This window comes from Clarias gariepinus, chromosome 10 (assembly GCF_024256425.1).
Source record: "Clarias gariepinus isolate MV-2021 ecotype Netherlands chromosome 10, CGAR_prim_01v2, whole genome shotgun sequence".
Classification (NCBI taxonomy): Eukaryota; Metazoa; Chordata; class Actinopteri; order Siluriformes; family Clariidae; genus Clarias; species Clarias gariepinus.
The window spans coordinates 27,521,488-27,546,202 of NC_071109.1; the positions used below are offsets into that span (position 1 = coordinate 27,521,488).

The 24,715-nt window shown below is 38.9% G+C and overlaps 1 protein-coding gene across 2 annotated transcripts in view; it reads right to left on the reverse strand.

Annotated features, from left to right (window-relative positions):
• Window positions 1-24,715, reverse strand: part of immp2l (inner mitochondrial membrane peptidase subunit 2) — a 138,895-nt gene that overhangs the window by 77,258 nt on the left and 36,922 nt on the right. The window contains exon 4 of one of the 2 annotated variants that reach the window (XM_053506397.1): window positions 18,306-18,761. The exons of the other annotated variant lie outside the window; for it this stretch is intronic. Within the exon in view, the coding sequence (XP_053362372.1) occupies window positions 18,758-18,761 (4 nt within the window). The 3' untranslated portion in view covers window positions 18,306-18,757. Of the gene's footprint in view, window positions 1-18,305; window positions 18,762-24,715 lie in introns of those variants that run through there. 2 annotated transcript variants of the gene reach the window in all.

Sequence of the window (24,715 nt, forward strand, 5' to 3'; positions counted from 1 at the left end):
ATCTGCTTCATTTGTCTGACACCAATTCAACAGCTCTTGGGCTGTGAGCTGAGGGTCCAGGCCAGCTTGTGTGTGTCAGATTGCTGTTGAAGCTAATGCTGAGGTAGTTAGTGCATCCGATCTGTGCTCATACCCACATCCTTCACCAGTGTAGCTACTCGCAGCAGCGTAGGGCATAACAAAGATGAAACAGACGGAAGGAAAGTTCACACTGTTTTATTATTTTTTTAATAAAATTATGTAGGGAATTGAGATGGTGAAGGGGTGGAAATGCAGATATGTGTATAAGTGTCAGGAAGCAGAGGACATCTTATAGATGTTTTGGTGGTTCCACAGTGTAGAGGTCACAACCCAGAAGAGAGGAAAGCAAGGGTCACAACTCTGCTGAGCTTTTGTCCTAGGTGTTATGGACGCATGACTAAGGGTCTATTAGGAACTAAAAGAGCAGTGCCAGCATGCCGCATAAGACACTGCTTCATACTCACTTTGTAATGCTTTCCTCTCGCTTTTATACTCTCCCGCTTTCTCGCTGGGGGGAATAATCACGCAGTGCCAGGCATGCTGTGTTATCCTGCTCCGTAAGTATGCAGCTTTTGTCGGTCCACAACATTACGAGTGCTGTTGCTCTTCTTTTACATGTCCCGCAGGCATATAAGGTGGGATCAGTAGACAACGCGATCGGGTTTTAGATCCATGTACATATACATTTCTCAAGTAATATACAGTTTTGTAAATGTGTGGCAAACTACTTAAAAACTGCTCATCTAAAATTAAACATGGACCATGCGGTGTATTTAAAATCTTGTACATAATGAATTGATGTTCTAATGTTCAAGGTCAATTCACCGGACTGGAAAAAGAATGAGGTTTCCTTTCTGATGTTTAAAAGCAAAATAGCTGAAAGAGGGTTTCATAACGGTGTGTGCGGTGTACGCGGTGTACGCATGTGGGAGGACGAGCCTCAAACACAAGTCTCCTTGGCAACTGCACACCTGTGGAGAGCCTATAGAAAAGGCAGGGCCTGAATCGGAGTCCAATGTGTGTGTGTGTGTGTGCAAGCTCTATGCCATGTGAAAAGCTGAGGGGAAGGCTTTTTTAAATGTCGAAGGAGACCTATTCTGCGCTGAAATCAACAACAATAACTGCGCTGTGTGTCAATAACAATAAGACTTCTTAGATCTGTGAGCTTTTACAATATTCAATAAAAATACATTTGCTCAAATAATAAATTAGAAATAAAAGTGATTTACACAGCTCCAAATAAAAACATCCCCGTTTTATTGTTTATCCGAATATTTCCTAGGGAGCAATCTCTAAGAGAGATAATGTGTAAAGCAAACTAATTTCCATTACAGTGAAGATTAAACAACCATTCAGAAAGGTAAATAAACGCTTAATTAAAGCACATTTTTCATATATTATTACTGCACGATGTAGTGTCGCTTCCCAAGAGCGCGCTCTCTCTGCGTGCCGACTCTAAACTGCTTGAACATTACCTGTTCCTGCTGACATGCGAGCACTATGCAGGATCATAAAGTGAATTAATTTAATATTTTATGAAAGTCAGAATACCACATGCAGCTTGCTAACAGCATTGGCTCTAAGCACATGGAGAGCGCTAAGGGTTTTGTGCAGCCTCATGAAATCATGCTTTTTTTTTTGACAAACTGCAGCTTTTTGAACGCCTTCTCTTCCATCTGACATTTCAGCAAATGTGACAAAATTACAATTTATGAGATGCAATGTGTATGCAGCACCGTGGTAAACCACATATACCTGTTTACTGCAGCCTACTACACAGTTTCTCTGAAAAATCAGTGGCTGAAGCAAATAGAAACCCAAAAATGCACTGATGAATACAATTATGTATTAATTGGAGACAAAGCATATCTATTCTGTAATATATCTACAGTGGACCCTTGGCATATGAAGGGAATTTACGACTTTTAAACCAAAATTTTGGCTGGATTTTGCTTCGCTATGCAAAGCAGTTTCAAAGTTTCAAGGTACAAGCGATCAAGCCGGTTGCACGTACTTCCAGTTTCGCGCACTTCCAGTAGCCAGACAAAAAAAAAACATCACTCAATATACCAAATCCTCGAGTCTTCCCTTTAAACATGGTCAGCTGACCTCCAAGAAACCCATAGGCCGCACCTCCTTTCACTGAGACTGACAGAGCCAAATGCCACACCTCCTTAATTGAGACTGTGAGACACAAATGCCACACCTCCTTCGGTGAGACAGTCAGGCACAAATGCCACACCTCCTTTACTGAGACTGACAGGTACAAAGGCCACACCTCCTTCACTGAGGCTGTCAGTAACAGAGGCCACACCTCCTTTAGTGAGACTGACAGGCACAAATGCCACACCTCCTTTATTAAGACTATATCTTCAGTAAATAGAACACTCAAATAAATTGTAATATTTCTGAAACAAATGTGCTAATTAATTAATGACACAAAGTTATTAGAGCAATTAGGATTATTTTGTCAACGTATCTGTCCTGAAATTTTTATTGTTTGTCAATCAGTTTATCTCATTTTGAAATTATACTCACAATAACATGCATCAGATATTAATTAGATAACGCCAGTGAAGCTGCTTGCAGAGTGACATATGGGGTTAAAGTGTTGTCTCCCTGCTGAAGATGCTATTTCTGGGATAATGCTAGAAGCCAACATCTATGGCGGTATGACAGCTAAACGGCTAAAGGGAAATCTGTGCTAATTAACAAGCACTACTGCCTCAAACCAAGACAAATTACTGTGATGGATAATATCTCCCAAAGAGAGACGTACGCTACACCAGTGCTTCTGAAATCTGCAAGTAGAACAAGTTAAAAAGTGAGCAACGGAAGTAAAATAGTACACGTTAGCCCAACAGAAGTGTTCAAACAATGCTTCAGGTGCATTGAGTAAATATCGGCTCAGGGATTTTTAAGTAAAAAAATATATTTTTTTAATTGCTCTTCTTACAATCTGGCAGCTTCACTAAAAACATCCATTCAAAGGGGAAGAAAACTGTAAACAGAAAAAAAAACAAATAATAGAGGCTGCAAACCATTCAACCAGTCATGCTGAGACATCATGCCGTGATAGATTCTTTGTTTGATTCAAAATTACTGGCACCCTATCAATCAAAAGCCAACTAGTATAGCACTGACTGTATTTAATGGAACTGCCTATTTACTCTATTTTATACAGTTTGTAAGTCATCTTAAGACATACAGTATGTCAACTTATTGGTGTCAACATTTTTTAAAAACTTTGTAAAAATTTAAATAACTTCATAAATCTATGTAAATTACTTTTTACAGCGGGGTACACACACTTCAACATGGAAAGTATAGACACAAAAAAATCACGGTCACATGATGAAAGAGGAAATTAAATACCACACATTGCTGCCATAATTATATTCCAGTTTAAGGGCATAAAAAACGACTGTTGAAATGTTCATAAATTTTTGGGCCCCTCTGTATTTTATAATAATAAATAAAAATTAAAAACTTCTCCAATATAAATGGTTTGGACACACCTTCTTTTTCCGTGGTCTTTTTTAATTTTTGTTTATTTCCTCATTGTACAACAATGCTGGAGGCATCAAAAATATGCAATGATCTGCTTTGAACAGTTGATATTGAGATGTGTCTGCTACGTATCCTCTGTAAAGCCTAACATATAGTACTGTAAAGGCTCTAATCTAAGCTGCTGTTAATTGGTGATTTTTTTTTTAGGCTGGAAATTAAGTCTAAATGAACTTCTTATTTCTTAGTTAAAAAAAAAACTGAAACATGTGTCCAAACATTTGACTCATACTGTACATCATAGAAAAGAACCAAAAAATTTCAAATAAAGTTATGATTCCTCAGAGCTGTTTTAATTATCTATTTTAAATTGAAAAATAAATTAAAACTGCAACATTTCACACGTCATACATTTGCATCTGATGTCCAAGTGCCAAGTTCTGTGGAGAAAAAAAAAATCTTTGCAAAAAGAATCCATGAAATCGTTCTATTTATTTATTTATTTATTTTTAATATAAGGCAATTTTCCAGATCTTTTTTCCATTACTTATTATTTGGGTTACAATTTCAACTGCTGCTGGAATGCTGCTGGATGACATTAGTGAGGTAAGTTTGATGCAAGTGCAGAATTATTTAAATTCGCTGCTGAGCGTAGGTATGTTCAAAGCGACAAATCCAGCAACGCTCATATAAAGCTTGCCGCTCAATTTTGCGATTTACAGCCAGTGACATATCAATCATCTTGCTTTTCTTCACTTGTTCCATTTTTTTGTGATGTTTCCATTCAAGCGAGTGCATTTTGCAGAAAACACTTTGCATAATTATGTCTTTGCTTCGAACCTATGAAAGCTAATCTACAGAACAAAGCATATGGGATGCTGCATGATGACTGCATGTTATCTTCCAAAGTATCAAGGTGCACAATATTCAGTGGTTTAAAAAAAAACAACAAAAAAGCCTAGCAAGGTACAGTATGAGCTGTCATTTTAATTCTATGGAGACTCATAAAGTGTGAAATCTTATAAAAGTACAGATCATCAGTGTGTAGAACTTCTCACATTACTCTGTGACTTATACACACTGAGACGTGGTGTTTTCACAGGTAGAGTGAAAGCAATAGAAAAAAAAAAACACACACACACTACCGTTAAGGACATGAGGTTCAAACACAGAGTGTGAAAGTGTGATCACAACATTTTTTCTGCTTTTGGACTAAAACCTCTTTTTTTTTTTGGCTAATGGAGCTGATGATAAAAGCAAAGTCCTGATGTTAAAAGCAATAAGTAAAGGAAGCAAGTAAAAAGCCATGCCCCCTCCCCCAATTAGCCAGGTTAAACGGCAAACTTGTTTTTAAAGGTAAAAAAAAAGAAAAGAAAGATTTGCTAAAGATAGAACTATTTAACTGCTTCTTTTCAGCATCTCATACTATACTGTATACTAAGCTTTGCATTGTACTCTGTACATTATATGCTGCTTTTTATATTAGACGCTAGTCCACATAGTATATGCTGCTCTAGACACTTTACTCTGCTCTCAGCGCTACTCTATACTTTGCTGTATAGACTACTGTATATGCTGCTCATTGCATTATACACTATACGCTATACACTATAGGTTACTCTTCGAAGTATAACTCTACTCTCTTCACAGTATATGCTACTCTATACACTATACTCTGCTCTCTATGTTAATCTATACATCACAGCCTTACCAAGCACAGGGAGAACATGCAAACTCCATGCACACAGGTGCTAACCACTACGCCACCATCCCGCTCCTCTTTTAATTCTATATTTTTCTGTGTAAAAATTATCTGATTGTAGTGGGTCTTAGTATTAGGCAAATACAATCTCAGACAAACAAAAAATCAATAAATAAATACATAAATACATAAAAAACAAGTACCCCCATGATTCAATAGTTTGTAAATCCATCTTTAGCAATAACTTGAAGTAATTATTTCCTGTATGGCTTTATCTTTTTCTCATATTGTTTTCGTCCATTCCTCTTTACAACATTGCTTCATCTAAAAAAAGAAGAAGAGCTTTTTGGGTTATTCCCTTATCCACAGCTTTCTTAAGGTCCTGCCACACCATTTCAATTAACTTGAGGTCTGGACTTTGACTAGGCCATTTCAAAACCTTGTTTCCTTTATTTTTCAGCCTTTCTGACGTAGAGTTACTGGTGTTTAGGATCATTGTTCTGTTGCGTGACCCAATTTCCACCAAGCTGTCAGACAAATGGCCTCACATTTGTTCACGGTTGACTCAATGACTGCAAGATGTCCAGGTACTGTGGTGCAAAACAAGTCCAAATCAACACCCTTCCACTGCTGTGCTTAACACTCAGGTCAGGTGTTTCTGCTGAATTGATGTGTTAAAAACAACCCCACTTTGCTTTCATCTGTCGATGGGCCATTGTTCCAGAAGTACTGTGGTTTGTTTAGATGCAGTTTTTTAAACCTCAGTTGTGCTTCCATGTTCGTTTTAGACAGAAGAGGCTTTTTCCTGGCAAGCTTTCGAAGCAAACCATACTTGTTCAGTCTTCTTCTAATTGTGCTCCCATGAACTTTAACATTTAACATGCTCAGTGAGGCCTGTGGGGTCTGAGATGTAGCTCTTGAGTTTTTTGTATTTCTCTCAGCATTGAACAGTTTGACCTTGGGGTGAATGTGCCGGGAAATTGTTTTGATAAGACCATTGATAATGTCTTTCCCTCTTGGCATTGTGTTAAAACACAGCTGAATGCTCCAGACCAGCAAACTGCCAAAACCTCTGCTTATAGACGTCTGCTGATCATCAATTAACCAAGGGCTGATGATTAGTAACACCTGGCTGCAACTACCATCTTAAATCCTGTGGAAGCCTTAATGGGACTATTAATATTGCCTAATTTTCTTTTCTTATTGGCTTTATTTTTGTTAAATAAAAAATAGCTTGAAAAAGTTATATGCTGTTGGTCAGCTGAGGTTGTATTTGGCTAATACTGAGACCTGCTATGATCTGTTTATTATGTTTTTACATAAACAAAAACACAGAGAATAAAAAAAAAATCTTCTACACATGCTGCCCTTTATACAGTACTATACGAGGTTCTATACATTACACACTAGTCTACACACTGCTCTATATTCCAGACATTGAGCTCCAGTAGCAGAAACTCCTCATTAACATACACAGCTGCAGGTGGGCTGCTCAGTGTAAAGCTTCCTGAAAACATGCCACAGAAATATGTCTGTCTCCGTATATTACATTCTTCTACTACTTTTTCCTTCTTTCCTTCCAATTTTCCTAATTGTCTATTCCTTTGTTCATCCCTTAGTGCTTTGTTTTGTCTCCTTTGCTTACATTTTTTGTTTCCTTTTCTATTTTCTCCCCAGCCATTTCCTTCTGTCCCTGTCCCTTATTTTCTTCCCTTGCCTATGTTTTTCCATTCATTTTTGTTTTATCATTATTTCTTCCCCATTTATCTTTTTTCCTTAAGCTGTTACTTATTTCTATTTTTCTTTTAATTATTTACTTTATCTTTTAGTCTCATTTTCTTTTTTTGCCGTACAAGCTTTTCTTTCCCTTTTAACCATGTTTTCTTACCTTCAACTTTTTTCTTTTCCTCACCTTCAATACCCGCTTTCCTTTTTATCTGTTTACACTTTCATTATTTATTCATTTTCATTGTTGCTTTTATCACTTTTTATTATCTGCTATATAGTTTTTACTCCCTTTTTCCTTCTTTCCCTGCTTTCCGTTTGCACTGGTTGCATCACTCTTAAACATTTGGTTATAAATTGTGTGTATAGCTGTGTGTTAGTAATTATGTTTTATTGTGTGTAAAATGTTTAAATTGTTTATTTATAGTTCATTAAAATATTCAGGGAAATATGTTAGAGCTTTAGCGATGTCATCATTTATGTTAAATGTATTTAAATGCAGGGCATTTTGCTGCTAACTCAACACTGTTGTTAATCAAGGTGCCTTTCAAACTATCCATGCGGAAAGTAATCGCACACAAAGCTTAAACTTAAGCTTAAACAAACTTTATTTGCTCGTGTAAAAAGATAATGTATAAACCTCATGTACAACCTCAGTGCCAAAATACGAACACAATCTGTTTACTAAATAATGCTCATCGTTTAGACTCAGTGCCTCTCTGAATTTTTTACAAATAAAGCTTTATAACTGTGTGTTAATCCCACAACTGGATGTGCTGAAGTTGATTATCTATGTCAGCGGGATATGTTTCAAAGACAAAGACATCCGTTGCTTCTGGATGGACATTGATGGCTCGCTTGCCAGGCCCACATCCCAGATTTGATTCCCAGCAAATGCCCAAACCCAGCCACTGGAAGCAGGTCATACTGTACTTGTACTGAGAATGTGAGGATTGTGTTAGAAAGGGCATCTGATGTCAAATCTGTATCAAGTGGTACTGTAGTGCTGATTGGATGGTCTGCTGTGGTGACCAATTGACAAGTAAAATAAAAAGATGCTGTGGGACCACTGTCGGAAAACATTTTTGATATGAGGGCACAACTGCATTGTGGGAAAACAACTGAATTGTGAACAATTCTTTTAAATCTTTGAGTAAACATTTGCCAATTATCTTTTGAGAAAACTTTTCTACTTTGTGCTGTTGGAAAATGGTTCCATTGTGAGAAATCATTTTCACATTTCTTTTGTGAGAAAATTCTATTCCATTCCATTTCTTTTATAATTCCTATTTTTTACAGAAAAAGAAGAAAACACTGGTATTGTGAGGGGGAAAAAAGCAAAAATGTTTCTCCTAAGAAAGAAAAAAAAAACAATTTTCATTGTAGGGAAACTCTTCCTTTTTTACTTCTCTGCACTTTTTTCTGTAAGTTTGAAGTTGTGATAATCTTCTTTTATGTTATCATTTTGTAGTGCTTTGCATCTCTTGGCAAATGCAGAAACCTTCCGTTATGGCCTTGGTATTATCACGCTGACTTTATGATGCTCAAATTCAAAGCGTTTTGTCAGAGGGACCTATGTGAAACACCCCGAAGCTGCTCTTGTGACTAACAGCATCACATGGTGGTGGATTAAGAAACACATTTGCTCGGATTGAACACATTAATAGCATTTGAGTGGTACACTAGTTTCCCAGCATGGCACACATTGCTGCAAGGCATGTGGAGTCCATTCCATATAGAAACAGACATAACTGGTGTGTGTTTTCTTTTTTTTTTTTGTGCGGCTTTTAAAGCGAAGAAATGCAGCGGGTGTACGGATGCTCAGGATCGTGCTGCGAATTTTAGCTGCAGTGTTTCTTCCACATCACTGTCACTGCTTTTGAATCACGTAAGAAAAACGCGTCAAAATCTGAACCACAATGGCTGTGAAAAAAAATCATTCGCACACTTCATGTGTCCTTTTTTAACAAGGCAGCACCAATCATGATGTGTTAGGATTCCAAAATTGCACAGAAAGTGTCTTCATGTCAGTTCTAGCCCATTCCTCCACTAACTGGGCGTGTTTTAGATTCAGTCTGTGTGTGATTATTCTGGATTTTCCACCTGCTGTTTCAAATACTGTACATTTTCTAACAGATTGGTGACTTTGCAGGCCAGTCAAAGTGTCTCTACATTTCATCATGCTTGTCAAACAAGTCACACACAGACGTGGCCCTTTGCACCCTATAGTTGTCATGCTGGAACATCACTGTTGACATCGGTGTCATCCTGGAGTGTATTGCGTTTTGCTTGGAGACAACACCAACACTGCAGCACAAAAGAAAATCTCAGACTGTGGCCAAAACCCGCCATGTCTATGTACATTTAGTAAATGTTGTTGTCTTGCACCTTTGGGCTTTGAATTTCGCTTCCAGTCTGTGTGCATGGAGTTTACATATTCTCCCGTGCTTTGTGAGTTTTCTCCGGGCACTCTGGTTTCCTCTGACAGTCCAAAGACATGTGATATAGGCTTGGTTTCCAAATTGCCTGTAGTGTATGACTGGGTGCGCAAGTTTGCGTCTGTGCCCTGTGATGGATTGGCACCTCATACGGGGTTTAACCTGCTTCTGCCCAAAGGATCCAAACCCCCACAACCCTACCCTATGTCATGCTGAGTAAATAAAAATATAGTATCTAAACTATAAACAATACATATATAACGAAAAGTTTCTATTGTAAGTATGACTTTACAATACAGTTTGTGGATAACACAATGATAATCTATAAACAATAGGCGCAGGGGTAGCTCAGTGGTTAAGGCATCCTTTATTGATCAGAAGGTCCAGGGCTCAAAAACCCAACTCCACCTACTGTGGTTACCGGTGTTGCACCTTGAAGCCAGGCCCTTAACCCTCAACTGCTCAGATGTATACTGTAATGAGATAAAAATGGAAGGGCATCTGCCAAATGCCATAATTGTAAACGGCCAACAGTATGTGGGCACATAAGCAGTTACCTCCCACACACAGATTAGCCTTTAACTTTATGTAGCATTACCATGGGACGTCTGGGGGGTGCTATGGTGTCTGGCACTAGATCAGACTTGTCTCAGGTCAGGTCTGCAGGCTTTTTGTCTGCTGTGCCCTATGTGGGTGGGTTGTGGTGCTTAGGGTGTTTTGAAACATTTCTGCATTGGCCAGCGTTAACTTTATTCAGCGGTTGTGCTGCATTGCCTTCCTGTGGGATTAGACCATATTGTTTTGGCCGTTGGTCCCCGCAAGAGTAGACAGGATTTGGTTGTACATGATCCTGTTGCCACTTTACTGCTATATACAGTGTTATTTAATTCACCTGGTGGTGGTGTTTATGTCTGTCATAGCTTGTTGGTATTTAACTTTTGCCCCAGTCCTAGACAAGTCTTCATTGGAACTGTACTGTAAGATGCCCAAACATGTTCCAGTAAGACAATGTCCCACTGGAACAAGTACAACTCAGGACAGAGACATCCACCCTCAGTCTCTGACCTCACTCATGCTTTTGTTACTGAATAAACAAATCCCCACATACTGTACTGTACATGCTACAAAGCTTAGTGAAGAAAGCCTTCTCAGAAGAGTGGATGCTGGGACTGATTACATTGACATTTTACAAAATCAAGCACACAATTAGTTCATGCAATGTTTCTAATCGTGTTCCCTGCGTTTTTAATAGACATTTAAATGGGGTAAACAATAAATTAAATAAGTAATGTATCTAATTTCGCAACATTTATTTATTCAAAAAAATGAATATTATGATACATATCTACTGTATTATGGTGAAAATATTAAGTTTTAGTAAATATCACAATATCAGTAACAACAAGTTCATTTCCTTTTAGGCGTTATTATGAGTTTTAATGCAAGTTGTTAGCACAAGGTCGTTCGCTGAAGCCCACACCACACTTTGGCTGTTTGTGACAGTTTTTCTTTCATTTGATTCGACTGCCTTCACAATGAGTTTAAAGTGCAGCAAATTACTTGCCCATGTGGGTGTTCTTTGATAAGTCAGGAGGAGTTCTTTTTTTCGTTCTTAGAGACACTGCTTGTTGGTTTTCCAAGTTGCTCTTTATCGCTATAGCACATGCAATTGCATTTTATAAAAGCAGTTGCTACTGATCAGCTCTCAGGTGCCAAATTTATTCTTCAAAAAACCTGACTTATAAAAACACACACACACACACACACAAAAGTTCATATATGCACATGTACTTTTTAAACAACAATTATGATTTGACAAGAGCCATCCCAGGAGAGTGATGGAAACTGGGAGGTTAACTATACAGTATGAAACACTCTGTGTCCAAGGTGTTGGTAGCAGGCTGAGTGAAAAGTAGGTCTGTATGGTCCGCCATACTGAGGAGAGAGCAGCTACATGACAAAAACTCACGTTTCAAACCAGCCACAGAAGCACCTTAAACAAGAAAACAACACTTGCTCCTCAATAATTGCTTCAAATCAGTATTCTATTATTTATGGCTACAAAATGAACTAGCTCCAAAACCAGGCTGAATTCTAAATCGCCAATTTACTGTACACCCTAGCACAGTAGGTTTCTAATTAACACTATTTGGGATTTAACCCTGGACCTCAGAAGTTAACAGAGCTGATATTCTAAAGCAGGGTAATCGAAAAATATATTTAAAAAATTATTTAAAGGAATTATAAAGAGAAATATAAAGAGATTTACAGGACTGTCCACCAACTCCAGGTGAGGTTTATTATCCTCAGCTTTTGGCTACATAGGACAAAAATACAAAACTCCTCGAATTGTTGTATAAAAGCAATATCACACTCGAGGCGGTGCTGTACTGCTGGATACAGCACAGATATGGTGAGATGGTTGCACCCTTGTGCCTACAACCACATTACAGCCAGTGCATATGTCCCCCCCCACCTTGTGTGATATGGTTTAATTATTGGCACTTATAATTTTAAGACTTTCAATAGAGTTTCAATTGCTCGTTTAGAATATAGAAATACTTCGTCACAATGCCATGTTTAAGCCTTTTATACAGTAGTACTGAACTACATGTGCACTAGATATCAATGGATTTAGTTCCACAAAGAGGGGTAGAATTTTATTTTGTTTCTGCGTGTATTCCCACCTCACACCAGTGGTCCTGGGATAGTCTCAGGATCTACTGTGACTCTGTCCAGGATTGAGCACATACTGAAAATTCATTGATTTTTGGAACAACTTAACCACTGCATAAGGGATGTTTTTGGTTGGCGGGAGGAAACTGGAGAAAGCACGTCCTCATAAGCTAAGTATTAAACCAGCTACCCTGAATCCGTGGATGTTCCAACCAGCATGGTTAACTTAATAACCAAATATTAATAAATAAAGAGCGGGATCCCTTGTTGTGGTGGACCAGTTTTCAGTGCGGTAAGCAAGCAAGTAGAGACAGAGTGGTTTAATCTAACTATCCTAACTAGTCCACAGCAAATGAGATGGGTAGATGTGTAACCACCCAAGAGAAGAAACAGTGTGTTTCATCTCAGTGACAGCCTGCGACAGAGTCAAATGTAACAGGAAATAAATTAGATGGGAAACAGCCTTGCAGTGAGAACTCTTCATGCTGATCTGTACTGTAATTCTGAATGTGACCCTCCCATCACAGCAACACACACTTCACAATCCATTTCTTATAATCCATTTAATCAGTTCTCTTAAGTGCAACCCATATTGAGGAAATGCAGAGAGAAAATTGCCCCCATCTCTCCAAATCCTGATGCTTCTACCGCAACTGAAGAAAAAAAAAAAAAAGAACAATAAAGCCTAAGTGAAAAGCTGAAAAGAGCACATTAATAGCAGACACTCGGTTGATTGGATCATCATCACCTCAGTCGGTTGGTCGGTTGGGTGTCTTTCTCGTCCATAAATTATTCAGCACGGCATAATAAAACGCTTCCGAAGGGCAAGAAGTCTGCAAAAAGCGAGGAAATGCTTTCTGCTTGATTTAGACATTTAACGTCCCTGCATGACGTTAATGAACGAGATACGAAGCCGTATTTGGACGCTAGTGGAAAGCTTTTTAGACAACTGTGTGTGACAAATAAGCGAACAACAAATAAAAGGACATGAATATAGCAGCTCTGTACCCAATCATGTAGTCACTACCAACTGTGGAACTTAATCAGATCAGGAGGATTGTGCATGTAAATCAATACCAGACAAAAATCACCTTATATTTTATTTTTCATGAACTTAGAACGAATGAAATACAGGTCACAAGATGATGTGGTGAATGAAATGGGGCATTAGAGGCACCAAAAGAACATTCCGAAAAAGCGCTTGCGAGATTGAAAGCTGTACCGTGACTCTGAACGACCTTCCCCAAAGGAAATCACTAACAGGGTGCCAAAGAGAGGACCTGAGTTTCTGTGTGTGTGTGTGTGTGTGAGAGAGAGAGAGAGAGCGAGAGAGAGTGAGTGCAGTGGTGTAAAGCTGGAACAGCTTAGCTAATTAGCGCAAGGCCATACAAGGCTTAAAAAAAGCACAGCTATAATCCCCCTACACAAATCAACCGTTATTTCAAAACACTGCTTAGAACATTTCAAAAAACGGGATGCGAGATCTGCTCGACTCCCCCGCCGTATCCTGGTGCGCACCTCCGTTCCTGCGATTGCCTCCGAGCGAGAGAGCGATGGAGTGGGAGTAATGTAGAGGGTAAAAGCAGCAGAGCAGCGATGTTTGTTATCTGCCTGCCTCCATGCCTCGTCTCCGGCTGGGACCTGTGGGCCTCGCATAGCACTGTTTAATAAACGGGGATTTAACCAGGCAAAGACGGATCCCTATCCAATTTCTCCGCTGTCGGTTGCATTAGCTGCTGATCAAAGAACAGATCTTTGTATGTAAAGTCTGGCCGTAAAGGAATGCAGCAGTCTGAAATGCTAATGTCGCTAATAAGGATGTGCCAGGAAGCAGTTCACTGTGCGTGATTCTGAGAAATGAGGCAGCACCCACCTGGTGCTACAATGAACCATTGCCCAACACTGTGTATAAATTAACCCCTTTACCTCCTGTAATGGCTGATCGTGATATAAGAGGAGAGGCTAAATTTGACAGTACCTTGACTATAAAACTATTAGTGTTTGATAGTATAATAAAAATGATCTGGGGCAACGTATTACATGCACAAAGACGGACGGGCATCTGTGACACGGCGTCACTCTATCTATTAATTAGTTTTTTATTAATCATGCATGAAATATAGTTTCTATTTAAATTGATTAGATTTTTATTTATATAGTGCTTTTAACAAAATAAGCTTCACAGAAACAAAAGAAAATGATGGAAATGTGTATAAGATGTAAAAATGTGTATAAATCATAATGATCAGATAGTCCCTGATGAGCAAGCCGAAGGCGACGGCGGTGGCGGCAAGGAAAAACTCCCAGAGACGACAGTAGGAAGAAACCGTGAGAAGAACCAGACTCAACAGGGAATCCTTCCTCATTTGGATAATAACAGATAGCAGTTTCACTGTTTAAAGACCGGAGATCCCAATCTGTGTTTTCGCAGTGTGTCGACAGCAGAGGTGGGTAGCGTAGCCAAAAAAGTTACTCGAGTAAGAGTAGCTGTACTACAAAATAATATTCCTTAAGTAGAAGTAAAAAGTAGTCCTCCAAAATATTACTAAAAGTATTCAGTGAAAAGATACTCAAGTACTGAATAACTGTTTTAATCGTAATGTCCGATTTATTTATTTTTTTAATTATAATAATTATATATTAGTGTATCTAGGTTCTTATACATGTGAAACATGATTTGTATGTAATGCCAGGGGTGCATCATTTTTTTTGGGATGCATGAAAATGGATCCTAGATCCCACTAGTAGCAGCATGGTTTTATGTGTCGGCAAAATTAGAGAAAGATGCGGAAACCTTTTGTTTGCATATGCACAGTGAGCGTATGTAGGACGGATTCACAGGAAGGATGAATTTATAGAAGACCTGAAGACCTGACCGGTCAAACTAAGTCATGTGATCATTGTTTCTGCGTCTGATTGGTGAAACAGTCATGCAGTGGATCCACCAGCTGCATGTGTAGAATAAATTATTAGAAAAGGAGCGATTCGAGTGTAGCAGAGTAAGAGTAGCGTTTCTTCTTCACACATCTACTCAAGTAAAAGTAAAAAGTATGCTGCAGTAAAACTACTCAGAGAAATGTTACTCAAGTAAATGTAACGGAGTAAATGTAACTCGTTACTACCCACCTCTGGTTGACAGTGTGGGAAGAAGAGTGCGGACGTACTTAGATAGCAGTCCTTTGCGTTTAATCTGGGCTTCAGCTCTTCAAAAAGCATCTCACTGTAACGAGCACTGTTGCTCAAACTTTCTCCTAAAAATGTTCCAATTCTGACCCTTAAGAATCCCAGAAAACGATGTGCATCAATTTTCCAGCTGATGGTTGAATTTAGAACTTTTCCTCAGTCTGCGTTTGTGGATGTTTATCTTCCATACTCGGCCATTTACACTCGAATCGTTCCTTTTCTAATAATTTGTTCTACACATGCAGCTGGTGGATCCACTGCATGACTGTTTCACCAATCATACTGTAGGCCCAAGTGTGCAAGTGTGAATGTCTTCCATCAGTTCATTTATAACTGCGGTGCGAGAAAAATGGATGCCATATTTGTGATTTGCACTAAAGAAGAGCAGCGTGCATTTTTGACCCTCGTATATACTGTATTGATACATAGATAATGTTTGTTCACTAGGAGCCTTGGATATCTACAGACATGTAGGTATCCTGACAGCTCTGGATTGCACTAACCAAGCCTCAAAATGCTTACAGTCGCATTTTAGCCAACTTTGGAGCTTTATTTGGAGCTGTGTATGTTTCAGTCAATCATTTCCATTCTAAAAAATATACCAGACACAAAAATGCACCTTGATTCAGACTGTTAATGGTTCAGCCTTCTTGGTAATAATTTCGACTTGAATCAAATAGTGACCAGAGTGTACAGTATGCAAGCATGATCGAGGGACGTATTCAACAAGCTGTTCTGAGAAAATCTGGCAGGAAAAAAGCAGGTCTTGAATCGAGCAGCTGCACTCTGATTCCACCACAGCCCCTTCCACTGACTCTACTGTCTGATGTTCGGACTGCCTGTGCTGTTCATCACGATTTGGGGCTTAAAGACACACTCGGAAGAGCAGCAGGATGAGATATGTCTGATAGGATCAGAGGAAGTTATAAGGAGAGGGTTGAAAGAGAGAGAAAAAGAATAAAAAGGGAAAAAAAGGATAGAATGTGAAGATTTTTACTGGTCTCGAATTTGTACAGTATTTTGGGTGAAATTAAAACACAATCATGTCTAATTGAGAACAATATGGCTGTCTCTGTATATAATATATAAAATCTGAAACAACTTATTAAGTTCTTGTTTCATTCCAAACGCATGATTATATAGAAAATTATCACAATTTTATCTTAATTATTTCACATTGTGGGTTTTTTCTAGACCGTCCCAAATGCTTTGGCTCTGCCTTGAATTCATAATTTTGCTTCTGTGAGCATTGAAAAAAAAGAAAGAAGAAAGAAACAAGCTATTTAACGTGTTCATTTTGATTGTTGTAGATTTCTCAGACTTTTGGATATTATACTGTTTTCAGATTGTTCGCGGCCTCACACACACTCATAACATACAATATGCTGCAAAAAACAAACTGGAAAGAGGTTTTAAGTAAAGAGCAGGGACAGGTGAAAATCTATTTAATTACATATCGTGATTCTTTGTACAAATCGTGCCTGTACAATTAATGACTTCAGAATCAAGTTTCAAAAATAATTTTAAAAAATGTATATACATTGTGTTTTGAAAGTAACTACGTAGGGCGCAATCCAGTGTCTTCTTGTCTCAAGTCTGGATAAATGCAAAGGGTCGTGTCAGCAAGGGCATCCGACGTAAAACATTTGCCAAATTTGCGAATTACAAATATTACTTCCATACTGGATCGGTCGCGGCCCGGGTTTACAATGCCCGCCACTGGTGCTGTTGACCTACAGGGTGCCGGTGGAAATTGGGCTACTCTTGGTCGAAAAAGGAGAGGAGGAGGCCTTGTGGAGAAAGGACAAAGTTATTTGGTGTGAGAGAAGAGGATGCAGAGGATAGGGTTAGATGGAGGCAGATAATTCGCTGTGGCGATCCCTGAAGGGAACAGCCGAAAGAAAGAAGAAGAAGATATATATTATGTTTTACCATGGGAAAATGTTGCAGTTCCTTTATAAACCATCTAAACAATCTAAACAATTCTAAAATCGACAAGTAGCGCAGCTATTTTTTTTAGGCTTTTTTTTAGTGGTAGTAGGCCACTACTACCACTCAGTCGGGAGGGCCGAAGACTATCATGTGTTTCCTTCTAACCACGTGACACCAGCTGACCGCATCTTTTCGAGCTGCTCGCTCACGCACCGTTGGGGGCGCCGTAACACACTTCCAGGACAGCGTTATCCGTTCCTTCCGCTTGCGTGTGCTCACAGACGCCCCTGATTGGCAGTAAAGCCGTAATTAATGTGGGAGAACAAAGTACCTCTCATCCCTCCCCTCTGAGAGAGCTCGGCCAATCAGCTCTCTCTAGACCTCCGGCTGCGAGAGGTTACAGCATCACAGGGAACCAAACCTGCTTTTTAATACACTTTATCCTTCTGATAACGAGATTACATATTCCCTTAAATCGATAATATCGTATCAGGTGGTTCCTGGCGATTCCTATCCCTTGTAGAGTTTCACAGCTTTTGAAAGTTAAACTTTTTTTTACACACTCTTTATCTTTATATCTGATACAGCAACATATTTTTTCTTGAAGTAACATTCTACCAATTAGTAAAAGTAAAAGAAAGGAAGCAAGAACTGAGCCTAGTGTAACAAACTCACGAAACAAAGCGTTGTCTGTTTCATAGAGTCATCAAGTCAATGTTGGAGGTGCACATAGCACATAATCCCGATTCTAATTAATGTCATTCTCATTGCTGATTTGCAGCGGATGTGATCAAACCAGCCAGATGAGTAATACGTGCCCAGCGATGCGGGCACACAAGGAACAGAAAGATCCGGCACAAAGCAGGAAATGTGTGATGGAAACATTAGCTGGATGAAAACTTTTTCCCGAGGAGAGAGAGCATCTGCTGTCTTATCGGGGGGAGAGATGCCTGCGCGCATGAGCTTCATCATGCTGACTGGAACAGATGGTTGTCTTTTGTACGTTAGCACTTCCTGATGTTCTGGAGATGGTAAAGAGCACTGTCAAATGAGCTCTAGACGAGTGCTTCAAATGAAGTAACACAAAGAATGCTTCGAGAATGAATCTTTATCTTGGAAACGAGGGTCATAAATGAAAAAACATTTGGAAATTGCAATTAATAATGTATTAATAGAAATCTCTTCAGACTTGCCCTTGAGGGTTGCTGTGGAATCACAATATTAAGCAGCAAAAAAAAGTAAATATAAAAAAAGACTTAATGCAAGGAAGCAGGCGTATGAGTTTACCATTATGTCTAGACATTACTGCTACAAGCAAATCAACTAAACATTACAACAAAGATCTGACAATTATAAATCCATCAACATGCTAGTATGTGAATAAGGTGTCAGAACACACAGTGCAGCACAGCATGCTGTGTATGTGATTGTGTAACTACAGAGCATTCAGAGTGCTTATGCTGACCCACATGAGCATCAGAGCTGCACCATGAAGCAGTAGAAGAAGGTGGCCTGGTCTGATTAATCACATTTTCTTTTATATCGTGTGGATATCCAGGTGCGTGTTCGTCACTTACCTGGGGAAAAGAAGAAAAAAAACAGGCAGCAGGATTCACTATGGGAAAGAAGGCAAGCCAGCAGAATCAGTTTGATGTTTTGGGCAACGCTCTGTTGGAAAAGCTTGACACCTCTACCTACTTAACACTACACAGTATTTCCTAATGGCATTGATGTCTTTCAGCAGGATAATGCTTCTCTAGAAATGGATTGGGGAAGTGTTTAAGGGGCTGTTCTGGCCTGTAAATTCCTCAGATCTCAATCTGATCGAGCATCTTCGGTCAGTGCTGGATAAACAAGTCTGCACTTTACAGCTTGCAGGACTTGATTCAGAGAGCTTGACGTGGCGAGCTGTTTTGGTCGGCACAAAGGAGACCTAATAGGAGGGGTTCAATGCTATGTCTGAGTGCACTGATTCTTACATGTGCAACAGAAAATAAATAGCATGTCTTACAGACTTATCTTTACTTTCTGAAGCAGCGGGAGTGTGAAAGCAGCTAAAAACTGATGCCTTTGTGTCGTCCAAAACTCACACGACATCCAGCATCCTGCAGAGACGTCAGACCTGCAATCTTGAGCAAGTCTATCTGGCACAGTTTTTCCCAACGCCTCCTGCTGCTCAGCCCAGATGAGTTATCAGTGGTGCAACAAATTAAGTTCCTATAAAATAAAGCGCTTTGATACGTGCTTAAACAGGAGTCAGTGTGCTGGAGCGAGGAATTATAATTTCCATAGAAGCTTTCTGTCTCAATGAAGCGTGCTCTGAATGCCATTTATTAAAATTCCCAACGAGCAGCAAGCCGAGCCGGAGACGCGCAGCGCTTGTTTTTAATGGAGTGATAACCTTCTAGTGCTGCTCCGATGCTTCATGATTACCAACGGCGTGTCAATGTAGGCTATGAGATTCCATTATATAAACAGAGAGATGAGGAAGGGCAACAGCAGTTGTTGCAGGGTGATCGTGATGCGATTCAGGTCGTGAAGCTGTCGGCTCTGTAGTAGACCTTAAACATCAATGTGAGTCATTATGGGCTGTGTCTATCGATGCATCAATACCAAAAATCGGGTATTGGTTTCCTCATTTTAGGCCCAGCCATGACGGAGCAGCTACTGCAGAAGTTTTTTTTTTTTTTTTTTTCACAGTGAGACAGAAAGTTTTTAAAGTCGTTTTAGTTGTCAAACTAAAACTGAAAGTAGCCATGGTATAATGTAAAAAACAAAAACACCTATATATTGTAAGTATATTGTACAGTATATTGCCTCCATTCTAATATCTGTAATGTATTTCATGGTTATGGGACTTGTTCTTGTTCAGATGTTTTAAAAAACAGGATTCAAGAATAACCCTGCTGTCTGGGGCACAATCACAAGCAGGAAAGGCAGATTGTTAAGGCAGATTTTACCCACTTTTCACCAGTGACAGGAACGCCTCTGACCAATCACAATGCAGCTTTTAGAAGCATCACTCGAACCGGGCCAGCTAATTAAGTTATTTATGATAAAAAGGACAAAAATTACAAAGGCAACGAGTACAAGGACAATGTGTGGAGACAGATAGCCGAAGAGCTTTGTTATCTTAGTTTTTAGTTCTTGTGCTCTGCATAATGTGTTTATCTACACAGCTATGTTGGTTTCTTATTTGTGGGTTATCAGACAGTCAATTCTTGAGTCTAATTCCTAATCTAATTCCTTGCTCTTTTCTGATTTTTATTTCTTTCTACACTGTAAAAAAATGCTGAAGGCATCCAAAATATGCAATAATCTCCTTTGAACAGTTGATATTGAGACGTATCTGCTACTTATGCTCTATAAAGTCTTCATAACGGCTCTAATCTGAGGTGCTGGTGATTTCTGAGGCTGGTAACTCTAAATGAACTTCTGATCTGCAGCAAAGGTAAGTTTTGGTCTTGCGTTCCTGGGAAGGTCTTCTAAAGAGCTAGTTTCAACATCATGGTGCTTGATGGGTTTTTACAAATACACTTGACACAATACTGTTCATACAAGGACTATTTACAAAGGCTGACTTCCATGTCTTAAAATAAAAAGTGAGTACTGTTGTTGTTACCTAATTACCTAATGCCATATGCCTCATTTCATAGTTAAAAAAAAATAATTCAGCATTGTTTTAGTAAATAAATCCAAAACTGCACCCAAACCTTACTAGTAACATAGAATCAAGACATCCATAAGTGTGGACATCATATTTTCTATTACTATTCCGCTAAAAACAGAGAGATGCTACATTTATTGGCATTATAATTATACATTGCACCTTGAGTGTGTTTGGGTGCAGCATTGTTACAATTCTTGTGTGTTGAGGTGAAAAAGCTGTGAAAAATTCTGACAGATACAGCATATCACATGTAATGTGGGGAAGAACGGGAGAGGAGGGTGAAGCGAGGAGTAGCCAGGCAAGTGGAAAGAACAGCTCTCGGTGACGTGGAAGCCATTTGCCGAAGCGGGATTTTTTTTTACAACCTACTGTATACTCGTGTTGTGTTTGATGAGAAAGTTTTTCCTTTTTAATACAATTTATTTGTGTCGTTCCTGGTCTGTAATTTGCAAATTTCATAGCTCGCTCCAAACCTACAGTACCAGGGCAGTAAACATCAGCCAACACTAAATGATCACTAACACTTCGTAGGACGCACTAATTAAAACATTAGCCACTATACAGTCACAGAAGAGCACTTGTTTTGATGTGTTTTAGGGCACAGAGTTCATGCTCCCCACCCAGAGCTGCATAACTCCCTCCCATTTGAAGCTAATCATTTGTGCGGGTGCCTTGAGAAAGTGTGTCCCTCTGAATAGCTGTGCTTCGTATTGATTTCTGAGAGAAACTGAAATTTCTAATTACACCGAAATGCATTAAAGGTCTTTAGCCAATAATGCTCAGTGGCTATAAAACGGGCTGATATCAATAGTCTTGCGTTGTCCATCAGCACTGAGCATGCTGTATCGACGCTTCTGGTACATTCTCATTCGCACAACAGACGGCTTGACAGAGGATCAACAGTTTACAAGGGTCTCGGTTTGCTAATCAGCTGAAATTGCAAAACCGACACGCACAAATCCACAGAGTCGCTCGGGCTCCCATAGCCATCTTCATTTACGCTGTCAATCGAAGGCGCACAGGCTAATTTGTCGGCTTTCTAACTGTTTTGCTTCGAGAAGAGCAAAAGCAGCACGCAGCAAATTGCTCTGTGACAAGTGGATCAGTCACGAGAACAAATAGTCGCGGTGTGCAACGTACCAAATTGGAGTCGTACTCGTATTGCTGTAAAACTCAAAAATAAAGTCTGCTCGGATTTCTCTTCTGCCCTCTGTGTACTCAGGCCTACTTTCGATTCACTGAATATTCCTGCGACTTTTAAAAATGCCGACGCAAGCATCTAATCTCCCAGAGGCTTCCCTGTGAATCCGTGTTAATGACCAAAAGAGTAAACTGTAATTATTTTGAATAATGATTGTAATATTATCTACTGTAACAGTAATTAATGATTCAGGAGCAGTAATTCATACATTTCATTAAATGTATTAATACTTAATACAGTAATTAATACATTTCATTTTCTCAGAAATCAATACAAAGTCAAACACTAAATAACGTCTGTTGCTGGAAAAAAAAATGTTTCCGTTTCTACCCCGGCATTTTAGTAAAAATTACATAGATAAAACCCTGCGCTTGGAATAACATATAATTAACTGTGGAGCTGCGTCATGACTGAACACACACTAGCATTCAGTGTGGATTGTGCAGCCTGAGCTGAAACCAGATAAACACCTCACTCTCTTGGAATGAATAAATACAGGTTATTGGGGAGGAAAACAAAACAGACGTCAAAACCTCTCTGGTCATGTTAATGCCATTTCACCCACTTGTGCTCTTACATACTCCTCTGCTATGCGACTGCCCAATTAGCTAACCCTGGCTCTACAGTAGTGATGGGAAGTTTGGATCATATTAGTGACTCGGTTCTTTGAATCTAGTTCATCAAAGTTTTGAGTCATTTAGTTCATTTTGCTCTTTTGATCAGAAATAAAAAAAACGTTACATTTTTAATAAACAGACCCCAACACATCTACATACACAAATTTTGAGTAAGCTCCAGTAATGAAAATATAACAATGCAGCCAAGGACATATCATGACAAACAGAATGAGCAGCTTATCTCTCATATCCTCTGGTCCAAGTCCTTTCTTCTCTTGTCATGTGACCCCCATAGACACTGTGCAGTGCACTGGATAGTGTCTATAGGGGGCACGTAACAAGAGAACAAATGATTGGACTAGAAGACCCATGAGATGAACCGCTCATTTCTGCTTTCTGTGTACTGCACTGCACTGCGTCTAAGGTAATCACATGACAAAAAAATGAATGATTCGAATGATTCGAAGGTTGTGCGATGCTTCGCGCCTGCACATCCAGTAGAAAATGAACAAATCTTTATCTGAGACTACTTTCTTCGGAGTCACGATAGGACAAAAAAAACGAACAGTTCATGAATGACCCATCACTACTCTATTAAAGTGGGGTCAAATTATTGGGGTGCATCAAACAAAGAAAAGAGCATATTATCAAAACCTGCAAGGATAGTGGCGAACCGTTAACTTGGCTTAAGAAATATGATTGCGGAAACAATAAATAAAAATCATGGAATCAGAAAAGATTACTTAAATGCTTGGTGAAGTTGCAGGGTAAAAAATCTACAGTAAAAACCTCAGCTTTGTTTTAATGTGAAAGTAAGAGCAGTTTCATACACACATATATACAATATGAGAAGAACTCACAGGATTGGGACTAAACAGCTGTGGCCATAAGAAAACCTCTTGTTAGTGAGACTAATCAGGAAAAACACTTGGAAAGCAAAAAGATTGGACTGTAGAGCAATGAATAAAAGTCATGTAGTCTAATGAGTTCAGATGGACCCTATTCCAGAGTAATGGGCGCGTCAGGATAAGAAGGGAAGCACATGAAACAATGAACCCATTATGCATACTGTTCACTGTAGAAGCCTCTGGAGGCTTGTCATGTTCTGGGGTGGCTTCAGTTAGTCAGGTCTAGACTCCGCAATGTAATGTGGCAATAAAATTAAATCAGCTGACGACCTGAATGACCACGGTATCACATCTACAGTACTGTATGAAGTTTTCAATCTGTGATGGCATGGGTATATTCCAGAACTTAAACTGTAAAAGAATGGTTCTGGCAACATAAGGAATCAATTTCAAACAAGAACAGTACACACCATTGTATGCAGTTATCAAAGCTAAAAGTAACTCACTACAATCTTCATGCATTTTTTTATTAAAATTGGCAGTGTCTTAATGGATTTGTTCCAATACTGTTTCTATAACTAGCTTGGTAATATGGTGATGTTCGTGGAGCATTTTGGAAGAAATCTCCAGTATTAAAATTTTGTGAAAAATTAGCAGTAAAACTATGTTTCATAAGTCTTCATAACAAGCGATTTTGCTGTTTCTCAGTAAAAGACAAATTACATGTAATTTTTTCTTACCTATTCTTTTCTATTAAGTCCTATTAACATCAAGTTGGTAAAAAATGAGAGATGGATATTTTGAATTGGCAGTAAAATAAATTGTATAATTCTGAAACCAATAAAACACTATATTTTTGGCATGATTAATAATGTAAATGTATGCATATACAATGGAACTTCAAAGGAGCTTTATTTGCATTAATAAATGTAAAGCTTTTGGGAGAAAAACTTCAAAAAAGTAAACAAATAATAAAGATTCACTGGGCCACACACACACACACACACACTAAATGCATCATGTTTGCTTCTAAAAAGCCAGACTTTTTTTGGCTCTCATTTTTGTCAAGTTTTTGGCTCTCATTTTTAATCCAGTCCCTTTAATTGACCACTTTAAGATGAATGTTTGTTAAAAAAACAACAACACAGTAACCAGGGACACAGAAACCCATTTAATTTAGGGCATGAACCAGTGA